The following is a 24,380-nucleotide window of genomic DNA, read 5'->3' on the forward strand; positions in this document are numbered from 1 at the left end:
ACGACCCCCTATGATCACATACTTGGCGACAGTGGGAAGGAAAAACTCTCTTTGAACAGGAAGAAACCTCCAGCAGAACCATTTGACTCAAGAAAAGTGGGACTAAAGGCTGCACAGCCGTTCAGAGCCAACGCTTACTGCTTTTACCCACAGCTGACGCAGCGATCACATCACCCTCTGGTTATCCAGTGAAATGTCTGGAAGGTATGCCGACTGCTCCACCCTGCTCTAACCCAACAAGTCAGACGCATGCTTCTACCAAACACAGGAGATGCTTCTGTTCTCATGGCAGCCGTTTACAGCTCATGTGGTCACTGGTAAGAAGGTCAGAAAAAGTAGGACAAAGCACAGACAGACAAACGGAGCTAAGGAAACAGGAAGTTCAGTTCATCTTCTGACCTGGTTGGTCCTGGCCATTTTCTCCACGTCTCTTATTGTGGCTCTGGATTTCTTCAGCTTCGAGTCAAAACCAACTCTCTGAAGAAAGAAAGAAGCACAGCAACAGATGAGTGAGGAGGAGGCATGCAGCCTGAAGGTCACAGGGTCACTGCTGACATCGTTACAACATTCATGGTTTTTGACAGCTGCATCCTCCAAGCTTGGATCCTCCAAAAGGCGAGCAGTTCAGAGCTGTTTGTGAGGCCTCTTTCCCACCAACAGGGTTCGGGAGCCCGTGCCGTAATTTGAACCTTTTGGCGGGTTTTCCACTGCTGAAACACTCGGTGCTCGACCGAAAAATGGGTTCAATTCCGGCCCCGCAAGCTAGCTGGTCTCGAACCACGAAGGGATGATGAAAGCTGCAGAAGGGCGTGACTCTGCCGTCTCAACATCAAGTTTTCTACCATATTACATGTGTATTACAGGAGAAAAGCGATTTTCAGGGCTGTGAATTAGGCTGGGCTCTAAGGCTGAACTTGCTGCTTTGTATCAGTTCATATCACAGATAAAAGGACACAAAGTGCGTACTTGTCGTCTTGCTCTAATCGCTGTCTGTGTTTCCCTCTGTGCTGCACACAGATGCTGCAGTAGTTTGGTTTGGACCCTAAAACGTATTTGCAGCACAGAAAGGAGAGCGTGTTCTCCCACGTTTGTGCGCTTCGGCTTCCGTGTCCAGACGAGGCCCCGCCCACGCTCATATGTAAAGGAGCAGTTCACAGAAACGTGGTGGGAACGCGGGCCCGTTCTTAAGCGTTTCGCCGGTTGATTGGGAACAGCACGGGCACTGGCACGCGAACCGGTTCCTCGGCCGTGGGAAAGTAGCATGTGTGAGCTAAAGATTAAAATTACCACTGCTGATCATTGGGCCATTATCTACTGTGGACTCTGAAAAAGTGATGTCACCTTTTTGTCGTCTGCATTAGCACCACTGTACTCTTTTAAGATCACCGTGAGCGTGTCACTAAAACAAAGTCAGGCAGGTCTACAAAGATTTTTCGCACCTTTTTGCTGGGTTTGGAAGTCTCCTCGTTTGAGGCGTCAGAGGATGTTGGTGCTAACGGCTCTTTGTCATCTTCTTCCTGCATTTTGGCTCCAGAGTTAGTGACAGCGTTGCCTTCAGAGTTGACCTTGGAGATGGTTTTGGAGATGGACTGGAGTTTAGGCTTGATCTCTGGCTTTGGAGGGATGATAATCCTGGGTTTAAGCTTTGATACAGGACTGAGGCTGGAGATGTGCTTGATGTTTGGGTTAGCTGAAGTGGCGGTGGCACTGCTGTGTGAACTGCGACGGCGGCTGAAGTGAGGAATGATTGGTGGAGAAAGAACTGCTGCTGGGAGGGCAGCAGCTGTTAAAGAAGAAAGAGGAGGAGCAGTGGCAGGAATCTTCTTCCCAAAGGAAGGCAGTGTCACCCTCTCTGGCTCTGCCCCACCTCCACCCAGCTGCTTCTTCTGCTTTTGGACCCGCAGCAGGGCAATGTTGGCGTGGTGCGACTGATGCTTGTTCTTGAAGGTTGGAACAAGTTTGGGAGCAGGGTTCATCCGAACCTGAGACAGGGGAGGCGTAGGAGGGATGACTGAGGAGGAGATGGAAGAGCTGAAGAATGAAGCAGGCTGGAAGACTGGATGTGAAGGGGAGGACTTGGAAAAAGATGAGGACGTAAGTGAGGAAGCTGGCTGGAAGACTGGGAAAGGAGAGGAAGTGGTGGAGAAAGAGGAGGAGCTAAGGCATGAAGCTGGTTGGAAGTGTGGGAGAAAAGAAGAAGAAGAGGAGGAGGAGGAAGAGAAGGGATATTGTGATTCATAACCTGAGGAATCAGAAAAAGAAAAATCAGTATAGGAGGAGGAGATGGAAGAGGAAGAGGAAGACCAGTCTCCATCTCCTCTACACCCCTGACTTTGTGTCAGTCTGCCCTTAAAGCCACATCTTTTCTCTAGAAGCTCCTGAGCTTCTTCCTGCTGGGACAGAGGGGTCCAGGCTGCAGGCTGCGACCCAAAGGAGGACCTCAGAGGCTGGGAAGGAGGAGGTGGAGGGAGCTGGGTGAAGACTGGCCTGATGGGGCAGGAGGTGGTCAGGTTGAGTTCCAAACTACTCTCCACCTGAGGAAGAAGAGAAGACTTCAGTGAAGCAGATTAATGTGGATGTAGGGCTGGGCAACATGTCGATGTTTAAAATATCTAATTTGCAGCAAAGATGAAGCTCCAGCTCTGCTCCAACAATGAAAAGCCTCATTTTAAATTTCATGAGTGACAACAAAGTGTGTTAATCTGCAGAGACTCGTCTAAGCCACCAGGTTCCATGAACAAAAAGATTTTTACTGACCCCGGCATCAGCAGAAGAACATCTTCTGTGTTTTACAAGGAAAAAATGGCTGTTTTGTGAATGGAGCCTGGTGCAGTTTAACAGCTTCACTTCTTTGACTTTAAGATGATGTCCCATCTTGGCTCTTTAAAGGTCACACCGCAGCAGCAGACAGAGGACATGTGATCCACTTTCTGTCACATGGGAACGTTTCGTTAGGAAGAATGTTAGCTGTAGAGTCCGAGCTCCCGTCTGGACATTTATGGTTACATCAAATTACATGTGAGGTATGGCTGCCTGTTGGTCTCCGGTGAAGGATGTTCCTACTTACAGCAATGGTCACGAGCTGTGGGTGGGCGGTGACCGAAAGAATGAACTCAATGGCAGAAATGCTGTGAGGCACTGAGGAGTTCGGTCATTCTGGAGGAACATCCCTGAGCTGTTACTCCTCCACACTGAAAGGAGCCAGTTGAGGTGGATCAGCATCTGACCAGGATGCCTCAGAGACACCTTCCAGACCAGGTGTTTCACACATGTCCAACTGGGAGTAGATCCTGGGGCACACGCAGATGCTGGAGAGATGTTATTCAAATGGATTAGGAACCCCTAGGTGTCCCCCCAGGAGACCTGGAGGAGGAGTCTGGGAGATGGAGGTCTGGGCTTCTTTGCTTAGACTGCTGTCCTCACAAGCCAGATAAGTGGTGGAGTAAGTGTGTTGAGATTTGTTGAGCAACACACATCCAAAACCTTCAATCTTCTTAGTGATGACAGATCTGACTTCTTTTTATCCATATTGCTGCCTCCAGGACTGGGATACGTGGTGGGAATGGACCAACGGATGGATGGATGGATGGAAGGAAAGATGGACCAACGGATGGATGGATGGATGGATGGAAGGAAAGATGGACCAACGGATGGATGGATGGAAAGAAAGATGGACCAACGGATGGATGGATGGATGGATGGATGGAAGGAAAGATGGACCAACGGATGGATGGATGGATGGATGGAAGGAAAGATGGACCAACGGATGGATGGATGGAAGGAAAGATGGACCAACGGATGGATGGATGGATGGATCTAAAGAAAGATGGACCAACGGATGGATGGATGGATGGATGGAAGGAAAGATGGACCAACGGATGGATGGATGGATGGATGGAAGGACAGATGGAAGGATTGATGGATGGACTTGTTTGATGGTGTTTGAAGAAATCTTTAAAAAGGTGAATAAATGTTTCTTGATCTTTGAACGTCAGCTTCACCTTCCCCGCTCAGTCTACAGAAAGAAGATAAGTGGTCTCATAGACGGAAATAAGGCCGGCGGAGCAGCATAAATATTTTAGTTTCGCTCCGTGAGCACTGAATCGATCGCTCACTGTGGAGTTTCTTCAGCCTGTGAATAAGAATCATCTGCAGGACAGGATGAAAAATAACTTTAATTCCACCTGCTTTATTGCAATTTATACCTTCATCTATTGACTTGTCTGAAAGGCCAGAGCTGTGCAGAAAACACATTTATTCAAGCTGTCAGAGGCAGACATTTTGCTCGTGTCATTTGTGGTTTTCAATGAGGATTTTAAAACATGTCAGCTAGCTTTCATAAAAATGATATTATTGCAGGAAAGGCTTCTTAAAATGATGATAAATAACTTTCTAACTGCTTCATTACATCGAGGCCTTGAGAAGGTGATTAATAGTCGAGTTATTTTCTTCCTCTGCAAAGAAAATAAATCAATTCTTTGCCCAGGGCCACGAAGTTGAACCTTTCTATTGCTGCAGAGTGAAAACACATTTCTGATATTAAAAGTGACCTGTGGACTTTTCTTTCTCCTTTCTCATGAAAATGTATTCACAGTTTGCAGAGAGAGAAGCTGCTCTGCTCCTCTTCGTCCTCAGCGACACCTCAGTGCTCATAAAACTGTCTGTGGAGATTTTACAAGGTGGGAAACTCTCCGGAAATCACTGCTGCGCCCACACCGGCCCTCAGTACTCACATAATATAACCTGCACGCAGAGCCATGAAAGAGGGAACCCTCACACCCAGTAAGGTCCACTTTGTTGGGTACACCTTGGTAGTAGCAGGTTGGGCGCCCTTTTGCCTTCAGAGCTGCTTTAATTATTCATGTCACAGATTCAACAAGCTGCTGGAAACGTTCCTCACACATTTTGGACTGTGTTGATGTGACAGCATCACAGATGCAGCAGATGTGTTGGCTTCATCCATGATGTGAATCTCCCGTTCCGCCACATCCCAAAGGAGCTCTGCTGGACTGAGATCTGTGACTGTGGAGGCCGTCTGAGTGGAGAGAACCCACTGTGACGTTCCAGAAACCAGACTGAGACCATCTGAGCTTTGTGACACGGTAAATGAACTGGTTCTTATAGAGCACTTTCTGCCCTATCTTCAGCATTCAAAGTGCTTCACACTCATTCACCCATTCACACACATTCATACAAGCACCTCCTACTACAGCTAAGTGCTTTCTATCTAACATTCACACACATTCAGACTTGTGGTTCAGTATCTTGCCCAAGGACACTTTAGCATGCAGACTGGAGCAGCCAGGGATCTAACCACCAACCTTCCGATTAGTAGGTGACCTCCTGTACACTGTGGTCATAAAGGGATGGACGTGGTCAGCAACAACACTCAGGTAGGCTGTGGTGTTTAAACGATGCTCAGGTGGTGCTGAGGAGCCCACACCATCACACCACCACCAGCATGAGCTGTTGATAGAAGTGAGGATGGACCCGTGCTTTTTATGGTGTGAATGTCAAATTCTGACTCCACCATCTGATGAGCATGTTTCCGCTCTCCTGTTGTCCAGTTTTGGTGAGTCTGTGTGAACTTTAGCCTCAGTTTTCTGTCCTCGCTGACAGGAGTGGTGCCACTGAGGCGTTTTCTGAGAGCTGCTGCTCTCTGCACTTTCTCTGTGTGGGAACGTCCCAGCAGATCAGCAGGTTCCAAACACTCAGACCAACCACACCACGTGACTGGTGATCAGATATGCGATATGACGAGCTAACAAATTCTTCTCATATTACTGGTGTCAGAAAGTGATGCACCTACAAGCTGTGTGGTGGCTACCATTTCACACCAACCGCAGAAGAAACCACTACTAACTGCCACGTGTCAGAGCCATGAAACATCAGCAGCACGCTGGGGTTCCCACTGTGAAACAGGGGAGCTGCAGAAATGGGACAGCATGCAGTGTCAATGCAGTATTTTGTGTGCGTACCTGTACAGATGCAGCCGTGCTCAGACTGACTGCACGGTAACAGGGTCTGCTGCTCAGACGTGCAGGGAAGCCACACACAGTCTTCAGTCTGTGCCCGATATCAGACAGGAAGGAGCCCAGCGTCCCCTGCAGGTCGACCCGAGGACAGCGCTGCACCGGCCGCAGTCGGATGCAGCTCAGAGGGTAGCTGCTCGGGACGGAGGTTAAAGGAAGTTTCAGGTGAACTGCATTCACACTTTACTGGATATTTTATCAGAACAATAATGGTTCATGTTGTTGCTCCTTGTTTATGTTTTATAAAGAATCCCATCACTGCTTTCTGGGGAAATGAATGTTACCGATCTTTCTTTGGAGTAAAGCATAAGATTTATACTTATTGTTACATTCAAAACCTACTGAACAACTACAATACAGAAAACTTTATTTATTTATTCGTGGTGTTTCAGCCTTATTCCATACACTGTCTTATTATCTTAACGGCCTTATTGCAAAGGTTGCAACAACATAATCGTGCATGTTGATTTAAAACTACTCCGAAGGTTTCTGTTTGAGGATACGTGAAGAGCCTCTCTCCCACCAGCCTGAAGTACACGCTGCAGTACACCACCTCCTCCTCCACCAGCTCAGGGAGTCTGTAACCATACTGGAAACACACACACACACACACACACACAGTATTAGAACATAATGAGGAATATTCTTACATTTAATCAAGCCATGCAGAATCTTACCTTCATGCTGGGAAGATTTTCAGAGAACCTTTAAATAATTCGGATACTGAAGGATTCTCGGCTGGGAGACGATCCTGGGCTCTAACTTATCCCATATGGTGATATGATGGTATCCTACATGCAGTTTTTACATTTTTTTCCAGCAACTTATCAGAAAACAGACGCGCTTGTTTCTGCTCCTGTACAACATTAAACGGCTGGTTTGAGAACAGAAAGTTTGTTTAAAATCGATCTGATTGCAGTTTTTTAACAGAGCTTAAATGTGTTTTCAGCTCTGAAAACTTGATGAGGATGCCTCCTACAGTTATGAAGTTATGAGGGCTCAAAAATGTTGGAAAGAATAAGCAAAAAGCACCAAATTTGGACCCCCTCTACACTCTGAGGCCTCTAACTCTGTAAATATTCCTGGAAGGAGATTAAAAGTTTCCATGGCTTCATTAAAACGTTCTAAAGTTAGTGTAGAAAATAAATGAGCTGATTCTGGGAGGGTCATGTGGAAATGTTTTCAGATTTGGGTGTTTTAATGAAGTCAAAGCTGGTTTAGACAGCATCAGCAGAAAGGTGGACAGATAATTGTTTTAGTTTTCCTTTCATAAGTCGATTAAAGTTTACAGCAGCTGCCTTCTTGCATCAGCTCGCACATTTCATGTGACACGTACAGCTCAGTTTATCTTAGGTGGGCTGATAACCCAGTGTGAGGCAGTTTAAGGACACCTTTAATCATACAGGAAATCTAAGTAACACGTCAGCACAGCTCTCTGCGTTTAACCTTTAAGACATAAATGTGTACAATTACAGAAGGACCAGCAGCTCATTATCAGGACTGTAATTAACAAACAGATTCTTCTGGTAACTCACAGAAAACGTCCTGACTCAGTATTAAAATAATCCTACAGTAAACACTAAAAGCAGCAGCTCTGCTGTTTATAATGGAGACTCGTGGCTGTAGTGAAGGAGGACATGCAGTGATCTGCTGTCATTTAATACTTTATATACTTTGGTTAAGTTTGCCAGAAGGCTGCAACACAAACACAGCTTTTATTTTCCAGAGCTGGCCAGGCTGGACCCTTTGGTGGATTGTTTCTGCCCCCCCCAGCCGTACGTTTGACACCAACGATCTAGGAAACTAAATGTGCACCAAACACGAGCAGAACTCTGACGTCAGGTCAAAGAATGAATCAGTGAATCGAGCTGAGCCTTCAGGACTACTTTGACTTTCTAAAGCTTTTCTATTTCCTGCCTCAAAATAACCTCAGATTCAGTCTCAGATTTGTGCTCCAAAGCAGCCTGTTAGCATATCTGCCCACCAGCTTAGTGTGTGTGTGTGTGTGTGTGTGTGTGTGTGTGTGTGTACCATGCACTTCCAGTGGTTCTGCAGGTCCCTGTAGCTCCTGAACGGTCCGTCTCTGGGCAGCTGACGGCTGATGGAGATGATCTGACCTCTCTTCATGCTAAACACACAGAGACACGTGGGCGGGGTCACAGACGAGTCTGTCAGTCATGATGCGGTCAAAGCTGAATCTCAGGTGGAGCTGCAGCTCCACCTGCTGCTCACTGTTAGCATAGCACCCGCCAATCAGCCACCACTTAAAGCACCAACAGTGAATAAAGTGTTAGAACGCAGTGAGCTGCTCATTTCTGGCCTGCATCGGTCACAGCCTTTAAAAAGACGCTCTACACTGAGACGGTGTCAAAAAGTGACATCACACTTTGTGGCTGTTTCAAATACACAAACATGCTCTTGCTTACTATATACAACCCTTTAAAATCACATACCCACACAGCATCTGCTGCAGACACACGAAAACACGTTCATGTGGCTCACATTAATCTCATGTAAATGATGGTTATTGTGGGTTTGTGTCACTGGATGTCTCACTGTGTGTTGCACTGTGAGCTGATGTGTACGAGCCTCGGGACAGTCACAGCTCAGTGAGTGTGGTCACCTCACAGGTTCAGAGTTTGAGAACGATAAGTATTAAAAAAATGAGACGTCTCTTTTTCTATTTCTCTTTTCAACTTTTTTCAGCCAATCTCAGCTGTTCTAGAAAAGATGCCTTTTTCCTGACTTGTTGCTGGGTGAGTGGGATCCAAGGCAACACGACTCCCAGGAATGAGAACGATGAGCCCAAGCTGCATAGCAACCTACATACCAGAACCAGTACCAGATCTAAAGACCTGAAGGATCTATTAGCAGCTGAGCCAGATACCCTCAGCCTGAGGGCTTCTCCTATTGTCCAGCAGGTGGCACCGTCCTACCTGGGCAGGACGTGGCACCACAGGGCTCCTCTGGTGGAGGCCAGGTCGAGGATGAAGTCAGGATCACTGCAGAACCTCCAGAGCACCAGCGGAGGGAGGCCAAAGTCCTCCAGCTGACACAGAAACACACATAAGACCTGATTTTAGCTCTGAGACTCTAAGACACTGAGATTCTGAGACACTGAGACAGAGAGTCTGAGACTCTGACAGTTTGAGACACTGAGACACTGACAGTCTGAGACACAGAGACGCTGAGACTCTGAGACAGAGAGTCTGAGACTCTGACAGTTTGAGACTCTGAGACACAGAGACTCTGAGACATTAAGACTCTGAGACACAGAGACATTGAGACTCTGAGACACTGAGACTCTGAGACATTAAGACTCTGAGACACAGAGACATTGAGACTCTGAGACACTGAGACTCTGAGACATTAAGACTCTGAGACACAGAGACATTAAGACTCTGAGACACAGAGACTCTGAGACTCTGAGACATTAAGACTCTGAGACACTGAGACATTAAGACTCTGAGACACTGAGACTCTGAGACATTAAGACTCTGAGACACAGAGACATTGAGACTCTAAAACACAGAGACTCTGAGACATTAAGACTCTGAGACACGGAGACATTGAGACTCTGACACACGGAGACATTGGGACTCTGAGACACTGAGACTCTGAGACTCTGAGACATTGAGACAAGAACTGGAACATCCGACATTTCTACACTGTGACTGTACTGTGAAGCAGATATTTCTATTATTAAGCCTTTAACAATCCTGGATTGTCATGGCTGGCCGCTGCACAGGCAGGAAGGAGGACCCCAATATGCAGACTCCAAGACGGGTGTAGTACTTTCACACACGTTTATTTACAATATTTACACTATCACCCTGAGCTCTCCCCGGAAACACACTAGACGGGGAGGAGACGCTAAACAGACCAGACTTCAAGACAAGCAAACAGAACAGCAGAACAACAACCATCAACAGCAACAACAATGACGCGACAACCAGCATGGGAAACATAGGACTAAAATACACAAAGGGGCTGATGAGGGAAGAGGAAACAGGTGGGAACACAGGTGACACTGATAACCAAGACGAGACCAGGGGAAGCAAAACTGAATACAACAGACCGGGGCTGGACGACTATCAAAATAAAACAGGAAGTATGACGAGGGAACAGAGACGCAAACCTGACACAGAATACAGGGAGACACAAGGAACCAGTAATAACTAACTGAGGGCAAATACATAAGATAACAAAACATAACCTGAGAAAATAACAGACACAATACTCAGAAAACATAAAACAGTGGGCCACTGGCCCAGGACCATGACATGGATATGTTTGGCATATTCTTTTGGGCCCAGATATGGGCCCTTCGTATTGTTAAAGGTTTGAAACAAAACAAGAGGGAAGGAGGACCTGATCTGACCTGAGTATTTTATACTTCTTTAATGACTTTAACTGAAACCAGTCAAGTTACAATTTCACAAAGCGGGGAAGGAGCCATGTGGCACAGGTATAACTACAGGTAAACTCCATTATTCTGTCCTCAGGTAAAAAGACACTTTACTCTGTGAGCAAAAGTAAAAACAGACCAACATGGACCTTCTTTAAGCCATCATGAGGGTCAGACAAACATCATCAGTCTGAACTAAATGCCAGCTGTGAGGGCCAAACATCAGTGGTTATTATAAAACCCATAGAGGGTGCTAAGAGTAAAGCATGAAGCACGTACCTGTGGAAAGAGGACAGGTGTACAAAAGGTCACAGTAAGTGTTATAGATAAGCAACAGCAGAGAAACAGGTAAAACATACACAACCCTAGGATACCTCAGCAATACAAGGAAACCCAGGTGTGTTGAAGCAGAGACACACCTCTCCAGAAATCCAGACCTCGAGGCCTGGATTTGAGGATCCCTGATCTAGAGGCTCATTATCAGGCAGTGATCACTGAGGGCATGTGCATGAATGGTCACACAGGTATCTGCAGTAAACTGTGGAAGGAAATGGACTGAAAGATTAAAATGAGTTTTTAGGACTCCATTATTAATCTTTACAAAGATTCAGCATCACCCCAATGTTGGAGGAACTGTGGACTGATAGGAGATCATTCATATATACTCTGTCCAGAACTCCACGGATATTATAAGAGTGAAAACATATTGAACATTGTTATTGCTGTGGACCCTGTGCTGTTTGTGCTTGGAGTCTTTCTTCAGCATGCTGTAGAACCAGACCAGAGACACTTTGAATACTCTTACTGAATGCCAGGAAGATCATGTTACCTGGAGGAACCACCAACACAAATCCAGTGGACACAAAGACTGAAACAAATATAATGGGGTACTTGCCAGCAAAGCTGCAAATGAATGTGGACACATTCATTTTTAATGTTCCAGTCATAATGATGATGCCCATAAAAAAGGCATGTAATAAAAAAAGCTCTCTGCCAAAGACTGTTCAAGTCCTGTGCTTAGGTCCTGTGCTTAGGTCCTGTGTTCAGGCCTGTGTTCAGGTCTTTTGTTCAGGTCTTGTGTTCAGGACTGTGTTCAGGTCATGCGTTAATGTCTGTGTTCAGGCCTGTGTTCAGGTCTTGTATTCAGGTTTTGTGTTTAGGTCCTGTGTTCAGGTCTTGTATTCAGGTCCTGTGTTCAGGTCTTGTATTCAGGTCTTGTATTCAGGTCTTGTATTCAGGTCTTGTATTCAGGTCCTGTGTTCAGGTCTTGTATTCAGGTCATGTGTTCAGGTCTTGTATTCAGGTCCTGTGTTCAGGTCTTGTATTCAGGCCTGTGTTCAGGTCTTGTATTCAGGTCTTGTGTTTAGGTCCTGTGTTCAGGTCTTGTATTCAGGTCCTGTGTTCAGGTCTTGTATTCAGGTCCTGTGTTCAGGTCCTGTGTTCAGGTCTTGTATTCAGGTCTTGTATTCAGGTCCTGTGTTCAGGTCTTGTATTCAGGTCCTGTGTTCATGTCCTGTGTTCAGGCCTGTGTTTATAAGAGCTGAATGAAGTCAGTGCAGTGGTTTTGTTCTCTTACGGTGGTCGGTGGCAGTCGGACAGTACTGGCTTCAATGCTGAAGCACATTTGGCCCTCTCTGGCACTCAGCTCCAGGCCTAGCATACACACACACACACACACACTAATGAGTTTAATGTGTCTGAGCTTTGTGTCTGAAATGAGAACTAAACTGAGAAATATTTAAGCTAAAGCATGAAACTTACTGACAGCGTTGAGCCTCCCCCTCTCAGTCAGGAAGTCTTTTCCTGGGAACAAACACAGTGAGAACAGCTTTCATTAGGTGGACCTGTGAAATTCCTGCTCAGTTAGTCACTGGACAGACTTGGACATTTTCATGTGTGTAAGCTGCAGTGTTTGGCAGCAAACAAAGGGATTATGCTTTGCTCTTTGTCACCTATATGACACTAAAATTATCAAGTAAGTATATAAACATTTTATTTATCAAGAGAAACAGTGAGAAATGTTGATGTCTCAGTCTGCACAAAATAAAATGTACAATAACCTGGTTACAAAAGCACCTGCAGCCCCAATGGGTGGGTGGTGCCATCTCAAGCTCACTGAGCTGACCAAATAGCACCAAATCACAACAACAACAGTCACCTCAAGGCACCTGCTGTTGTAGCTGAAGAGAAGCCACTATGGGAGAAATCTGATACGGTACTATGAGGTATCTGAGATAAGATGGGGCCTGATTATTCAAGACCTTGTAGGTGAGGAGAAGGATTTTAAATTCTATTCTAGATTTAACAGGGAGCCAATGAAGAGAAGCCAATATGGGAGAAATCTGCTCTCTCTTTCTAGTCCCTGTCAGTACTCTAGCTGCAGCATTTTGGATCAGCTGAAGGCTTTTCAGGGAGCTTTTAGGACAGCCTGATAATAATGAATTACAATAGTCCAGCCTAGAAGTAATAAATGCATGAATTAGCTTTTCAGCATCACTCTGAGAAAGGATGTTTCTAATATTGGAAATACTGCGCAAATGCAAAAAAGCGGTCCTACATATTTGTTTAATATGTGCATTGAAGGACATATCATGGTAAAAAATGACGATTTATGACAGTGTTACTGGAGGCCAAAGTAATGCCATCCAGAGTAAGTATCTGGTTCAACATCAAGATCCAATCAGAACTGATTTAATTTTGTGACAGGTGTGTGGGAAGCAGGTGAAACGCTAATGTTAATATTATTAATAATTAGGGGTGGGACTCGATTAAAAAAATTAATCGAATTAATTACACGCTTTGTAATTAATTAATCGAAATTAATCGCATTTTAATCGCATTTCAATATTTAACATGATAAATATTAATTTAAGTTTAGTTGATGAATGAATCAATATACATAAGCTTAAACTTCAAAATTGTGTTTATTTTCCCACCAGTCTACTACACAGACCAATGAAGGGTGGAAGTGCTCCTGTGATAAGCAAACTCCTGAAATTAAAGTTAAGCATCATAACTGGATGGTTTTATTCAACATTAATGTCTCACTTAATAAAGTTGAAAATTAATCATTCTCTCAGCTGTATTCCTTGATGTTGAAATGTGTTATGCTTGTTTTAACAGCTTATTTTGAATTAAAGACTTCAAATTAAACCACAACAAGGAGAAAAAGTTCGTTCTCCGTTTAACAGCTGCTTTTACACAGCTGTGCTTCGCACTCACGGTTGCTAGGCGACATGAGCTACGCAGAGGTGACGGCAGCTGATATGAAGGCTAGCCACTAACTTCCGGCCTTTGTGGTGTTCGTGGGCTACGAAAGACGTGGGCCGGGTCCTTCGCAGGATGCGGCCCCTAATTTGGACATTGTGCGTCGATAAAACCTGTATGCCGGGAACTCGTGCACTGAGAAACGTTCCACGGTGCAAAGTGCGATTAAAATGCGTTAAAATTTTTAACGCCTTAATTTCCCCGTAATTAATTAATCGAAATTAACGCGTTAAAGTCCCACCCCTATTAATAATATTCCATAACTTTGAATAAATGTTTAATTTTGTGTAAGTGTGTATAATGACTAATTCAAGGGAAGTGAAAAAGCATTTATATTTTACACCCTTTATATTTTAGTCGACTAAATCGACTGTAGATTTAGTCGACTATATTCTTATGATAATTTCATCGACTAAAACTAAAACTATTCAGATGACTAAATTATGACTAAAACTAAATTACATTTTCGTCAAAAGATTATGACTAAAACTAAATCAAAATTTGCTGTCAAAATTAACACTTGTCAGAGGCTGTAAGAAGATCATTTGTAACCTTCACTAATGCTGTTTCTGTACTGTGTATGTTATGAATTGTCATGGAAGCAACATCCATCGTATCCACTGGATTAACCATAAACACTGTATATTAAAAATACATTGTGCTGCCAATCTTGATTTGGGGTTTGATGTCTGGTTTACTTCTTTAGACACTTTAATTGACCTGCTGATTGACATGATTTTAGACTTGTTAGTCTTTCCTGGACTACCACAGATCAACAGACTCACAACAGACTAACATCTCCATGTCAACATGCTGTTTTATTTATTGCACATGTGAAGAAACAGACATTAAAAAGGCCACAGTGTTATTTAGTCCTGTAATTATGTTAAAATATCTACTTATCCTCAGATTAGAGACACAGATTGTGTGTTTACTCAGATCTATATGCTCAAGTGCCTCCATTTGGCTTAAAACATTTATTTTATGTCAAACTTGGTCGAAGGTGAAGGCTTGACCGAGTGTTGCAACATAACCGCGACTTTGATCGAGTGCATACACACTACAGCCTTGAACTGCAAACATGCTGGGTGAGAACAGCGATTACAGGCTGGACTTCAGTCTAATCCTAATGCCTGTTAGAGTTTCTGCTTCACAGTAAAAAAAAAACACCTGCTGCTGAATCTGTAAAAGAAACCTGTCAGGTCCTGAGCTGCACCTCCCAGCTCTTTCTTTAAAAGAAGAAGTTAGGAACTCTTCCTCCTTGATTTAGTGCCCAAGAGCACGGCTGGAGCCACAGAGTCGAGAGATTTTACTGTGAAAAGGTTATAAGAGAAGCAGCTTTGGTGTTAGGACCGCCCTCAGAGAACTGAGGCAACAGAAATGGTACCACATGGACGAAACAAAAAGAGGAAGCTGCTCACAAATGGTTTTGTTGACTTTGCATTGCGATGAGGTTATATAAATAACGGCTCATTTTCCAGGCTCTGCCATAGAGAAAACTGAGCTTGTTTGCATTGGGAGGTGTTGTGTGTGATAATCGTGCCATAATTATCTGGTTTTCACGATCACTGGAAGTGAAAACCAGCACTGACACCATGTTGGACCTGGAAAATGAAGCTGAGTGGGGAAGCGGGTGGTCTGAATCATCTGTCCAGAATGTTTTACTGTAATGTAGGGCTGAATAAATCGATTATTTTAGTAATCGAGTATTCTATAGATTATTCCATCGATTAATCGAGTAATCGGATAAGAAATACTTTTTTATTAACAGTTTATCTGCATATTTTAACTTCCATACTGCAGTTTCTCGCCATGTGAACAAACAGCGGTGAATGGAGCAGCTACAAAGTTCTCTTTTCTTCACCTTAACACTTGCTGATCAGGTGCTTGATGAAGGACCTCCAGCTGTTTCACAGATTTAATGGTGGTTACTAAAAGAAAAAGCTGCTGTTTTGGACGCTGGAAAAACGTTTCCTTTTTCACTACTTGAGCTCACCGTCACAGCTTCGCCTCTTTGCGCTTGCGCAGTTCAAACCGCTGCCTGCTATGAGTGTTCTGAAAAACTAGTGGCTGCGGGAGCCATGGCGCATGTGTGAGTAATGGTGTAATGCTTTGTATTCACAAGCATTCTCGAAAATACGTTTCTACTGCAGGTCTATATTTAGTCACTAATAAGGGATTAAAGTATAAAAAATATTTTGAAGGAGCCCCTCGGTCCTGGGGGGCGGGCCTTCCGGTACCGAACCATCGCTAGTGCTAATGGCCCGCGCTCGCTAGCAAACCAGTTCTGGTAGCTACAGCTGAAGTAAAGACAAAAATAACAGCTGAAATTCTCAGCGAGTACAACACACACAGACACACAGAGAGCAGTGGAGGCGTGGAAATGCATGTCAGCGATAGTTGCCACCCGTCCCGTAAAGTACGGAAGCCCGCATGTTACGGAGCCGTATTCCACGGAGTCCCGTAACATACGGGGTTCTGTATTTTAGAGACAGGTGGCAACTCTAGTGATGATCCACTCTGTTAAAGGAAATCCATCGCAGAGACGGAGAGCTTTTTAGAATGTGTGTGTGTGTGTGTGTGTGTGTGAGTGATTCACACTCCAGTCCAGTAGGTGGCAGAAATGCAGTTCTATGTTGGTTTGCCAGCCCCCAATAAACCCACAAAAAGACGACAGAGCACTAATGCTGCTAATGCTAGTGAGGAGCGCCGCTTACACAGAGACAGCTGAGCGCTGCAGAGTTTAAACGAAGCATCGACACAGTAAATTTGTGTCGATAAATTTTTAGAATCGATTTAATCGATGAATCGTTGCAGCCCTACTGTAATGTTGTCTCAGTAACCTTATCAAAGCAGAGCCCACTCGTCCAAAAGAAAAAAGTTACTTTGATATTGTTTCATCAAAGTCTCTGAGTGTAAAAACAGATGAAGTTGTTGCACGTGTGCCACACAGCCTACACACCAGAGATGAGGTAGAGGCCTGCTTTGGTCCAGCTGGGAGACAGTCTGGTGATCAGAGAGTAGGACAGGCAGCGCTGGAGGTCACCTGGAAACACACCCTGAAGAGAGCCCAGCTACTCTCACACACACACACACACACACACACAGTACAATTTCATCACGTAAAAGTGTGATATAACATCTTAAATATGTGCAAACAGAATCAGTTATGGGACTAAAAGATTCAGATGTGGCTTTTTTGCATTAGGACAGAGATGATGTAAATGAGCCACACAAAGTTCTCACCTGCAGGCGGCGCCTCTGTCCAAACACCTGGAGCATGCCTTTCTGGAAGAACGAGGTCTGTAGGAAGAGAAGAGTGCTGAGGCTAGGATGACATTAAACAACATTAAACTGCAGAATAGTTCAAATGTGCTGCCTGTGTCACTGGCAGTACACCCCAGCTGAAATAAGGAGTAAACCTGGATGTAACAACGTCTGCACTGAAGTCACTTATTATATCAGGAGCCACGGGCTGCACCCTTTGGGTGGGGAAGAGTTGCTGCCCTGAGGAGCGGCAGCAGTGGAGGGATTGGTGGATTGGTGCAGTGCCAGCACTAATTCAGCTGTACCAAGAAATCAGAGCTGAGCTGGAAGGCAAAGCTTCAAATTTACCATCTACGTTCCAGCCCTCACCTACAGCCATGAGGTGATGACTGAAGGTGTGAACTCCTGAATACAGACAGCCTCTTTGGCTGAGCAGAGCCTCTTTAGGTGCTTCTTGGATATCTCATCTGGCCTCGGATCCAGCAGCACCAACCAAAAGGAGCTTTCTATTGTCCAGCAGGGGGCGACTCCTCTGGAAGCCTGGCTGTACAGATGCCTGTGAGAAAATGAGCCTACTGCTCACTTAAACACTTTTCTGATGAGTTTATGGTCTCAGTCTAGAATCAGGTCATTCTCAGTAACACATGAGTATGACCCACATTTGGTCCATGTTTAATTCAAATTAGTGACAGAGCAGGGTTACAACCAGTGTTTTTTTCTACAGTGCATGGACAGAAGATGAGACACAATAAAATAAACCTCTGCTGTGTTTAATTAAACAAAGGCTCAGCAGGTTTCTGAAGTATATTTAATGCTTTGGCAGCTTCAGACGGTGAACCATGGAGCAGGTTTTCATGCTGTACTTATGAAGTTATGGGGCTCAAATATGCTGTGAAACGTAATGAAAACCCACCAACCCTGCACACCCGAGGGCCTGTAACTCAGAAAAAACTCACACCGTAACCGTGAGGTTACTAAACTAAATAAAGCAGCTGATTCTGAGGGCGTAACATGGGAACCTTTTTGAAATTTGACTGAGTTTATAGTGTTTTAAAGGGGATATCGCTCACCAGCCTCCACCATGAGATCAGCCATCAGAACCAAGTTCTCTTTACAGGTGGGTGGGCTTAAAGGGGTAAAACAGCTTGTTTCAGGCAGAGGGGCTGCACTGAGGCGCCTCTTTCAGATAAAGGATTAGTTTGAACAGCAAAGCTACTCTAGCAGAGCACAAACACCAGCGTGGAGCTGGAACAGATCCACTTCAACAGAAAAGGAGCTGGAGTGTCATTACTGCTTATTACTTATGATTTACAGTCAGTGACTTCATGCAGCGTGACAGTGAAGCAAAGAGAGTGTGAGACACTTGTTTATCTTAGAAAGCAATAACTGTCAGAAATCTTCTGGTCTGTGTGAGGACCACACGGAGCTTCAGACTGTGGACGGTGGGCCTTACTTTGGGACCTCTGAGGAGCTCTGTGAGGGCGGAATCAGGATTAGGCTAAATTAAATGGTCTGCATGAAGGCAATGAGCTTCCTCACAAAGACAGCATTTTAGCACTGTGTGTGTGTGTGTGTGTGTGTGTGTAGTCATACCAGGAATGTTTGGAATTCAGAACAACGATTTAGGGTGCGTGTCTGCCTGGGAAGTGTTGGCACGCCATCATGTTTGTGAGCTTCAACAAACACAGTTGAAGGAAGGAGGGGAGGCTGCATGTGTAACAGTGACTCTGCAGGGATCTCATCATCTGCAAGTCTGACACAGATCTGCGTGCAGATCCAGGGAAGCTGCAAAATCACTGTTTACATCTAATAAATGTGCACTTTTCAACCAAAATGTTGTGTTTTTTTTCACGTTTTATCATCCTGCGGGGTCACCGGTGACCCACCGGTTTGGTTTGTGTTGATATACTGATTGTGGCCTAACGGTTCTTCTTCCTCCCAAATCGGTTCTGGAGGCTGCCGGGGTAATCGTACAGAAGGTGAGAGTACGACTTCTGCTCACTAAATAAATGACCAGATTATTGCACACATCAACACAATATGACATCACACAGTGGGGAGCTGGCAGGTTGAAGACCGGCCGAGCCTCAGAGCTCAGAGCCGATCTCTGACAGATCAGCTCTGGAATCAGATATCTCTCTGCTCAATCGTTTCCCTTTGTTAAAGAAAAGAAACTTCACTCACTGAGACTGAGCAGCTGTTATCAGTCAGTCGCAGCTCCTGATTGGCTGCTGCTCTGAGAGGCAGTCATCACTGTGAGCGGGAGCCGCTCAGCAGGGACGAATCACATCTGTCGGGAGTGATTACAGTCTGCTGCAGGAGTGAGCTGTCTTTGTTCACCTCGCTGCTGAATGTGTGTGTGTGTCAGCGTGTGTGTGTGTATGTGGGGGGCTGAGGTGGCGTGCGGCCTTAAAGCAGCTCACAGAGCCGGCTCGTGCAGGCTGTGGAGTTTGCAGCATCAAACTCTATGAATCAGTGATTGAGGAAACCTGAGGAGAATTTCCTGAAGCAGCAACAACAAAAGTCCCACAGAGAAAAAACCAAAGCGAGTCTGCTTTAACACAACTATAAAAACAAAAGGCTGCGTCATCATCATCATTAAAAACTTAAAGAGAACACAGACAAAAAAGTTTGGAAACTGCTGCTTATACTTGATTCAGGAGCTCCTCTGACACACACGGCCTGCGCAAAGTCACCACCTGGATTTAACTAAGCAAATAGGTGCAAGGCTCCTATTGGATAATTACTGCATGGGTGATTATCTTTCAGCTGGCAACAAGTTATTTAACACCAACTGGTGCCCTGAGTTGCTTCTCATTTCTTAAACAACCGTGTCAAAGACACATCACGGGGTCGTGGAAAAGATGTCAGTCTGTTTGAGAAGGGTCAAATCACTGGCTGTATCAAGCAGAGAAAACATCTGAGGAGATGCAGAAACTACTAAAACTGGGTTAAGAACTGTCCAACACATTATTAAAAACTGGAAGGACAGTGGGGACCCATCGTCTGCGAGGAAGCGATCACTTAAATGTTTGGTGAAATCAAATCGAAGAAAAACAACAGTAGCACTCAGGGCAGTGTTTAATAGTGAAAGTAAGAGCATTTCCACACACAATGAGAAGGGAACTGAAGAGATTGGGATTGAACAGCTGTGCAGCCTTAAGAAAACCACTAATCAGTGAGGCTAACCAGAAAAAAAGGCTTCAATTTGTGAGGGAGCATAAAGATTGGACTCTGGAGCAATGGAAGAAGGTCATGTGGTCTGATGAGTCCAGATTTACCTGCTCCAGAGTGATGGATGCATCAGGGTAAGAAGAGAGGCAGGTGAAGTGATGCACCATCATGCCGAGTGCCTCCTGTACAAGCCTGTGGGGGCAGATCTGGGGTTTCTGCAGGAGGTCAGGTCTAGGTTCAGCAACATTATGTGCTCAAAGAATGAGGTCAGCTGACTACCTGAATGTACTGAATGACCAGGATATTCCAGCAATGGATATTTTCTTCTCTGATGGCATGGGCATATTCCAAGATGACAATGCCAGGATTCATCGGGCTGGAATTGTGAAAGCGTGATTCTGGGAGCATGAGACATCATTTTCACACATGGACTGGCCTCCACAGAGTCCAGACCTCAACCCCATTGAGAATCTTTGGGATGTGCTGGAGAAGGCTTTGAATCTGCCATCATCACTGCAAGATCTTGGTGAAAAATTAATGCAACACTGGATGGAAATAAATCTTGTGACATTGCAGAAGCTTATCGAAACAATGCCACAGCGAATGCATGCTGTAATCAAAGCTAAAGGCGGTCCAACGAAATATTAGTGTGTGACCTTTTTTTTGGCCAGACATTGTATCTTCAGCTCCATAAAGCTCCAAACATCCAGACTCTTGTCCTTCAGGGCCAACCTGCTGGAATCCAAACACCATGTGATCCCAGGCTGCTGAAAGAACCTCAACACATGGTAAAGATGAGGACATGTTGCTCCTAAAGCTGCAGGCATGCTTCAGCTTTAAATCGGTTTCACAGTTACCATGTGCTCTAACCCCCCCCCCCCCCCCCCCCCCCCCCCCACCCCCAATACGAGTACAGTCATTATTATTTACCATGATCATTCATTAACTTAACTAACATGCATTCATTCATGTCTTTTTACAGTGGATTTCTTTGAACTTTCAGTGTAAGTCAGATGCTCTCCATCCATCAATCTTCTGCTGCTTATTTGGGTTTCGGGGCCAAAGAAGCCCCGAAGCTTCTCAAGCTCTTCCGGGTGGATACTGAGGGGTTCCCAAGCTAGCCGAGAGATGCAACCTCTCCAACGTCTACTAGGTTTGCCCTGAGTCCTCCTCTTAGAAGGACATGCCTCAAACACCTTGCCCTGGAGGTGCCTAAGAGCATGACTGAACCACCTCAGCTGGCTCCTTGAGGAGCAGCGGCTCTCCTCTCATTCATTTCTTTAGAGTAACGAGGCTGAGATGGCTTGGACATGTGCATGAGGGAGAGTAGATATACTGGAGCAGAGATGATGAAGATGGAGCTGCCAGGCAGGAGGAACAGAGAAGACCTCAGAGGAGATTCATGGATGTAGTGAAGGAGGGCACGCAGAGGGTTGGTGTGACACAGGAGGTGAACCACGTCTCCTAAAACATTATAATGACATTAATACACTTCCATAAAGGTTTGAGGGACTCTACAGCGTTTAGTGCCTCAGTGTTTGTTTGATTTGGGGAACTGGAATCAGACTTGAAAGTGTAGACATGTGTGTTCCTTACAGCTATGACCACTGTGATATCCACGAAGGAGTCCAGAGCAGGAGAGGCCAGGACATCAGAGAACAGCAGGACCAGTTCCCTGTAAGGGCACACAGTGAGCGTTGATTACAGATGTGCACAAACACACCGTAAAACTGCTACCGCCTCATCAGTGCCCGAAAACCCTCTGCACACCTGTCCTCCTTCCTCAGGTGTGCATGAATGAACTTCTCATGTGTTTAAACTAACTTTCAGCTCAGGTGTTTGCTGTGGTCTGACATTAAACGGTGGGACGGTAACACATTCACCTGCAGGTCTTGATCTGTTTGCTCCGCGGCTCCTCATCCTCCTCCTGCAGAGTCAGGGTGATGCAGATGAGCTGCTTCAGGTCGGGGAGACCGAGGAAATGCAGGGACTGGTGGCCGTCGGCACTGCTCATTCTGCACACAGCTGACACACAGAGAAAGGAGCAGGGCCAAAGAGCTCCACGACACTCATCCTGACAAAGTAAGACTCCAGATCAGCTTAAAGCAGCTGAGTCACCCCAAATATGACCAAACAGACACATCTCAGTTTTTAAATGGCAGTTCAGTCAACTTAATGACCTATTTCCAAGTCTATATCTAATATTTATCAAAAGTTCCTAAATACAAGACTCAGCTCTAAAATAATGTCTGACTAGCAGAAAATATTTATCCAAGTGTTTAAAAGTCTATTTCATGACACTGTTGCATGGAAGAGTTTATATTTAACTACTAAAACTATTGGATAAAAGGATCTGAAGGCATGAGTGTCAGATTCAGTTATAATTGAAATAAATGAGGACAGATTAGTGTTTATATATATATATATATATATATATATATATATATATATATATATATATATATATATATATATATATATATATATATATCAAAGCTTTATAAACCCTTCCCACACTCTTACTACAACTTGAATGATGAAGATGATGAATTATGTGGTGGTACAGTACTGATGCGATGAGGCTGGTGGTAACTTGTATTTCTGCTAAAGACGTAGCTTATCTCTTCGCAGGAGTTATGAACATAGTTATGGGGTTATATAATGCCTATATGCCGCAAAATCCCGCAATATAGTGAAATCTCCTCAGAACAGTGAAGCCGCAATAAGTGAACCACGATATAGCGAGTGACGACTGTAATTTCTAAAAACAGCATTAAATTAAAGCTGTAAATTGTCTCTGTCACCTCTTTGGGCCCGAAAACAAAGAGCTAAACAAGCTAAGTTAGCTCAGTGCTACTTTTAGCCCGATTTTTGTTTTATAAGTTAATATCTCAGTCACTAACCTTATATTAATACACTGGACTGGAATAGGACTTATCTTCCGAGGGAAATCTTAATTCTTTCAAAAAGAGGCAATTACAAGAACTAAAGCTGCAAAACAGAAAACAGCAGACAAAGATGGGTGAGAGGATAAGAGCGCTCATTCTTCTTTATTGAATGAAACAAAACTTTTCTAGTAAAATAATCAAGTTTGAAATCTGAATACCTCCAGTCCAGGTTATATATGTTTGCAAAATGCAGATTTAAATACGTATGTAACAAAGTTAACTCTATGTCACACTAAGTGGCCTAAACTTAATTCCCTTCTAACCCTTCATTCAAAGAAGAGTGAATAGGTAAAAATGTTGGACATACATTTAGACTGTCGTGTGGAAGAACTGTTTAATAAAAGGTGGATTAGAAAGTTTAACAGAACAAGCGAGTACGATCCCTGTGTTTAGACTTATATTTAATCCTAACTTTTAACTTTTTTGGCAGCGTAGTGACGGGACTGTGTGAACAGACGATCTTTGAGCTGGACAGTATGTTTTCCCGCCGGAGAGCCGCTCCAGTTAACCGTGTACATTTTCTACACCAATACCAACTTATGATTACATTACACAGTCATACAAGTGGAAGGCGCACCGAGACCCCAACCAGACGTCCAGCTGCCCGCTGAGACGCTCGGATTGTGAATAAAAACCTCCGTACGTGGGATACGTGAGAAGACGCGCACCGTTGCGTGCGAAGTGAGTTTCCTTGAAAGCCGTTGAACTCCAGCGAACTTTGGCCTCGTCCTCGTCCTCGCCCACAGGCTCAGCGCTGACTGCCAGTCAGAGACGACCAGTATCCTGGGGAGGAAGGGGTTGACCAATAGCATGCTAGGAGGGCGGTAGGCGTGGTCTCAGCCGCCGTGCCAGGAACTTTCGGGCGCCATGAAGCAGCCAGTAATAAACGCGACCAACCGGAAATGTTAATACTGCTTTCAAAATAAGTGCACAATGCCGGATAATAAATACAGTATGAAGAAATGAAACATATAGGTTTAGTGTACCAAATCACTATTTTATAATAAAATGATATCAAATATATGCTTTGGGGCACTTATTTGAGGAATCATTTGAGGTATTATGTTAATTAACATTAATGCTAATCATGACAAGGAAATTATAACTGTATTATATGATAAACACTCATACCTGATAAAATTAAAGCACTTACAATGTTTCCCGGTGTCTTTTAATCTGCCTATATTCTTTTTAAAAGAAGTGTGTTTCACGACTGGGCGGAGGCTTTTATTCTGAAGCAGCAGCCGGATGTGACGCTGAGCGCAGGTAACTTCAGCAGCTGGG

At 44.6% G+C, this 24,380-nt stretch overlaps 1 protein-coding gene across 7 annotated transcripts; it reads right to left on the bottom strand.

The window, feature by feature from the left end:
* Positions 1-170: 170 nt before the first annotated feature.
* Positions 171-24,368, bottom strand: c20h18orf63 (chromosome 20 C18orf63 homolog). Of its 7 annotated transcripts, none has more exons than XM_030756706.1 (13): positions 24,250-24,368; positions 22,032-22,222; positions 21,745-21,823; positions 16,954-17,010; positions 16,670-16,781; positions 12,202-12,243; positions 12,017-12,093; positions 8,969-9,081; positions 8,064-8,160; positions 6,536-6,621; positions 5,979-6,165; positions 1,440-2,534; positions 171-477 (listed from the first exon to the last, which is right to left on the bottom strand). In XM_030756706.1, the coding sequence occupies exons 2-13, from the start codon at positions 22,160-22,162 to the stop codon at positions 388-390; spliced, it is 2,166 nt and encodes a 721-aa protein (XP_030612566.1). In that variant the 5' UTR covers positions 22,163-22,222; positions 24,250-24,368; the 3' UTR covers positions 171-387. The 7 variants fall into 7 exon arrangements, with proteins under 7 accessions (XP_030612566.1, XP_030612563.1, XP_030612562.1 ...); XM_030756703.1 differs by lacking the exon at positions 24,250-24,368 and adding an exon at positions 23,765-24,125; XM_030756702.1 differs by lacking the exon at positions 24,250-24,368 and adding an exon at positions 23,674-24,125 and having other exon boundaries at positions 22,032-22,173.
* Positions 24,369-24,380: the final 12 nt, after the last annotated feature.

The sequence above is a fragment of the Archocentrus centrarchus genome, chromosome 20 (assembly GCF_007364275.1).
Source record: "Archocentrus centrarchus isolate MPI-CPG fArcCen1 chromosome 20, fArcCen1, whole genome shotgun sequence".
Lineage (NCBI taxonomy): Eukaryota > Metazoa > Chordata > Actinopteri > Cichliformes > Cichlidae > Archocentrus > Archocentrus centrarchus.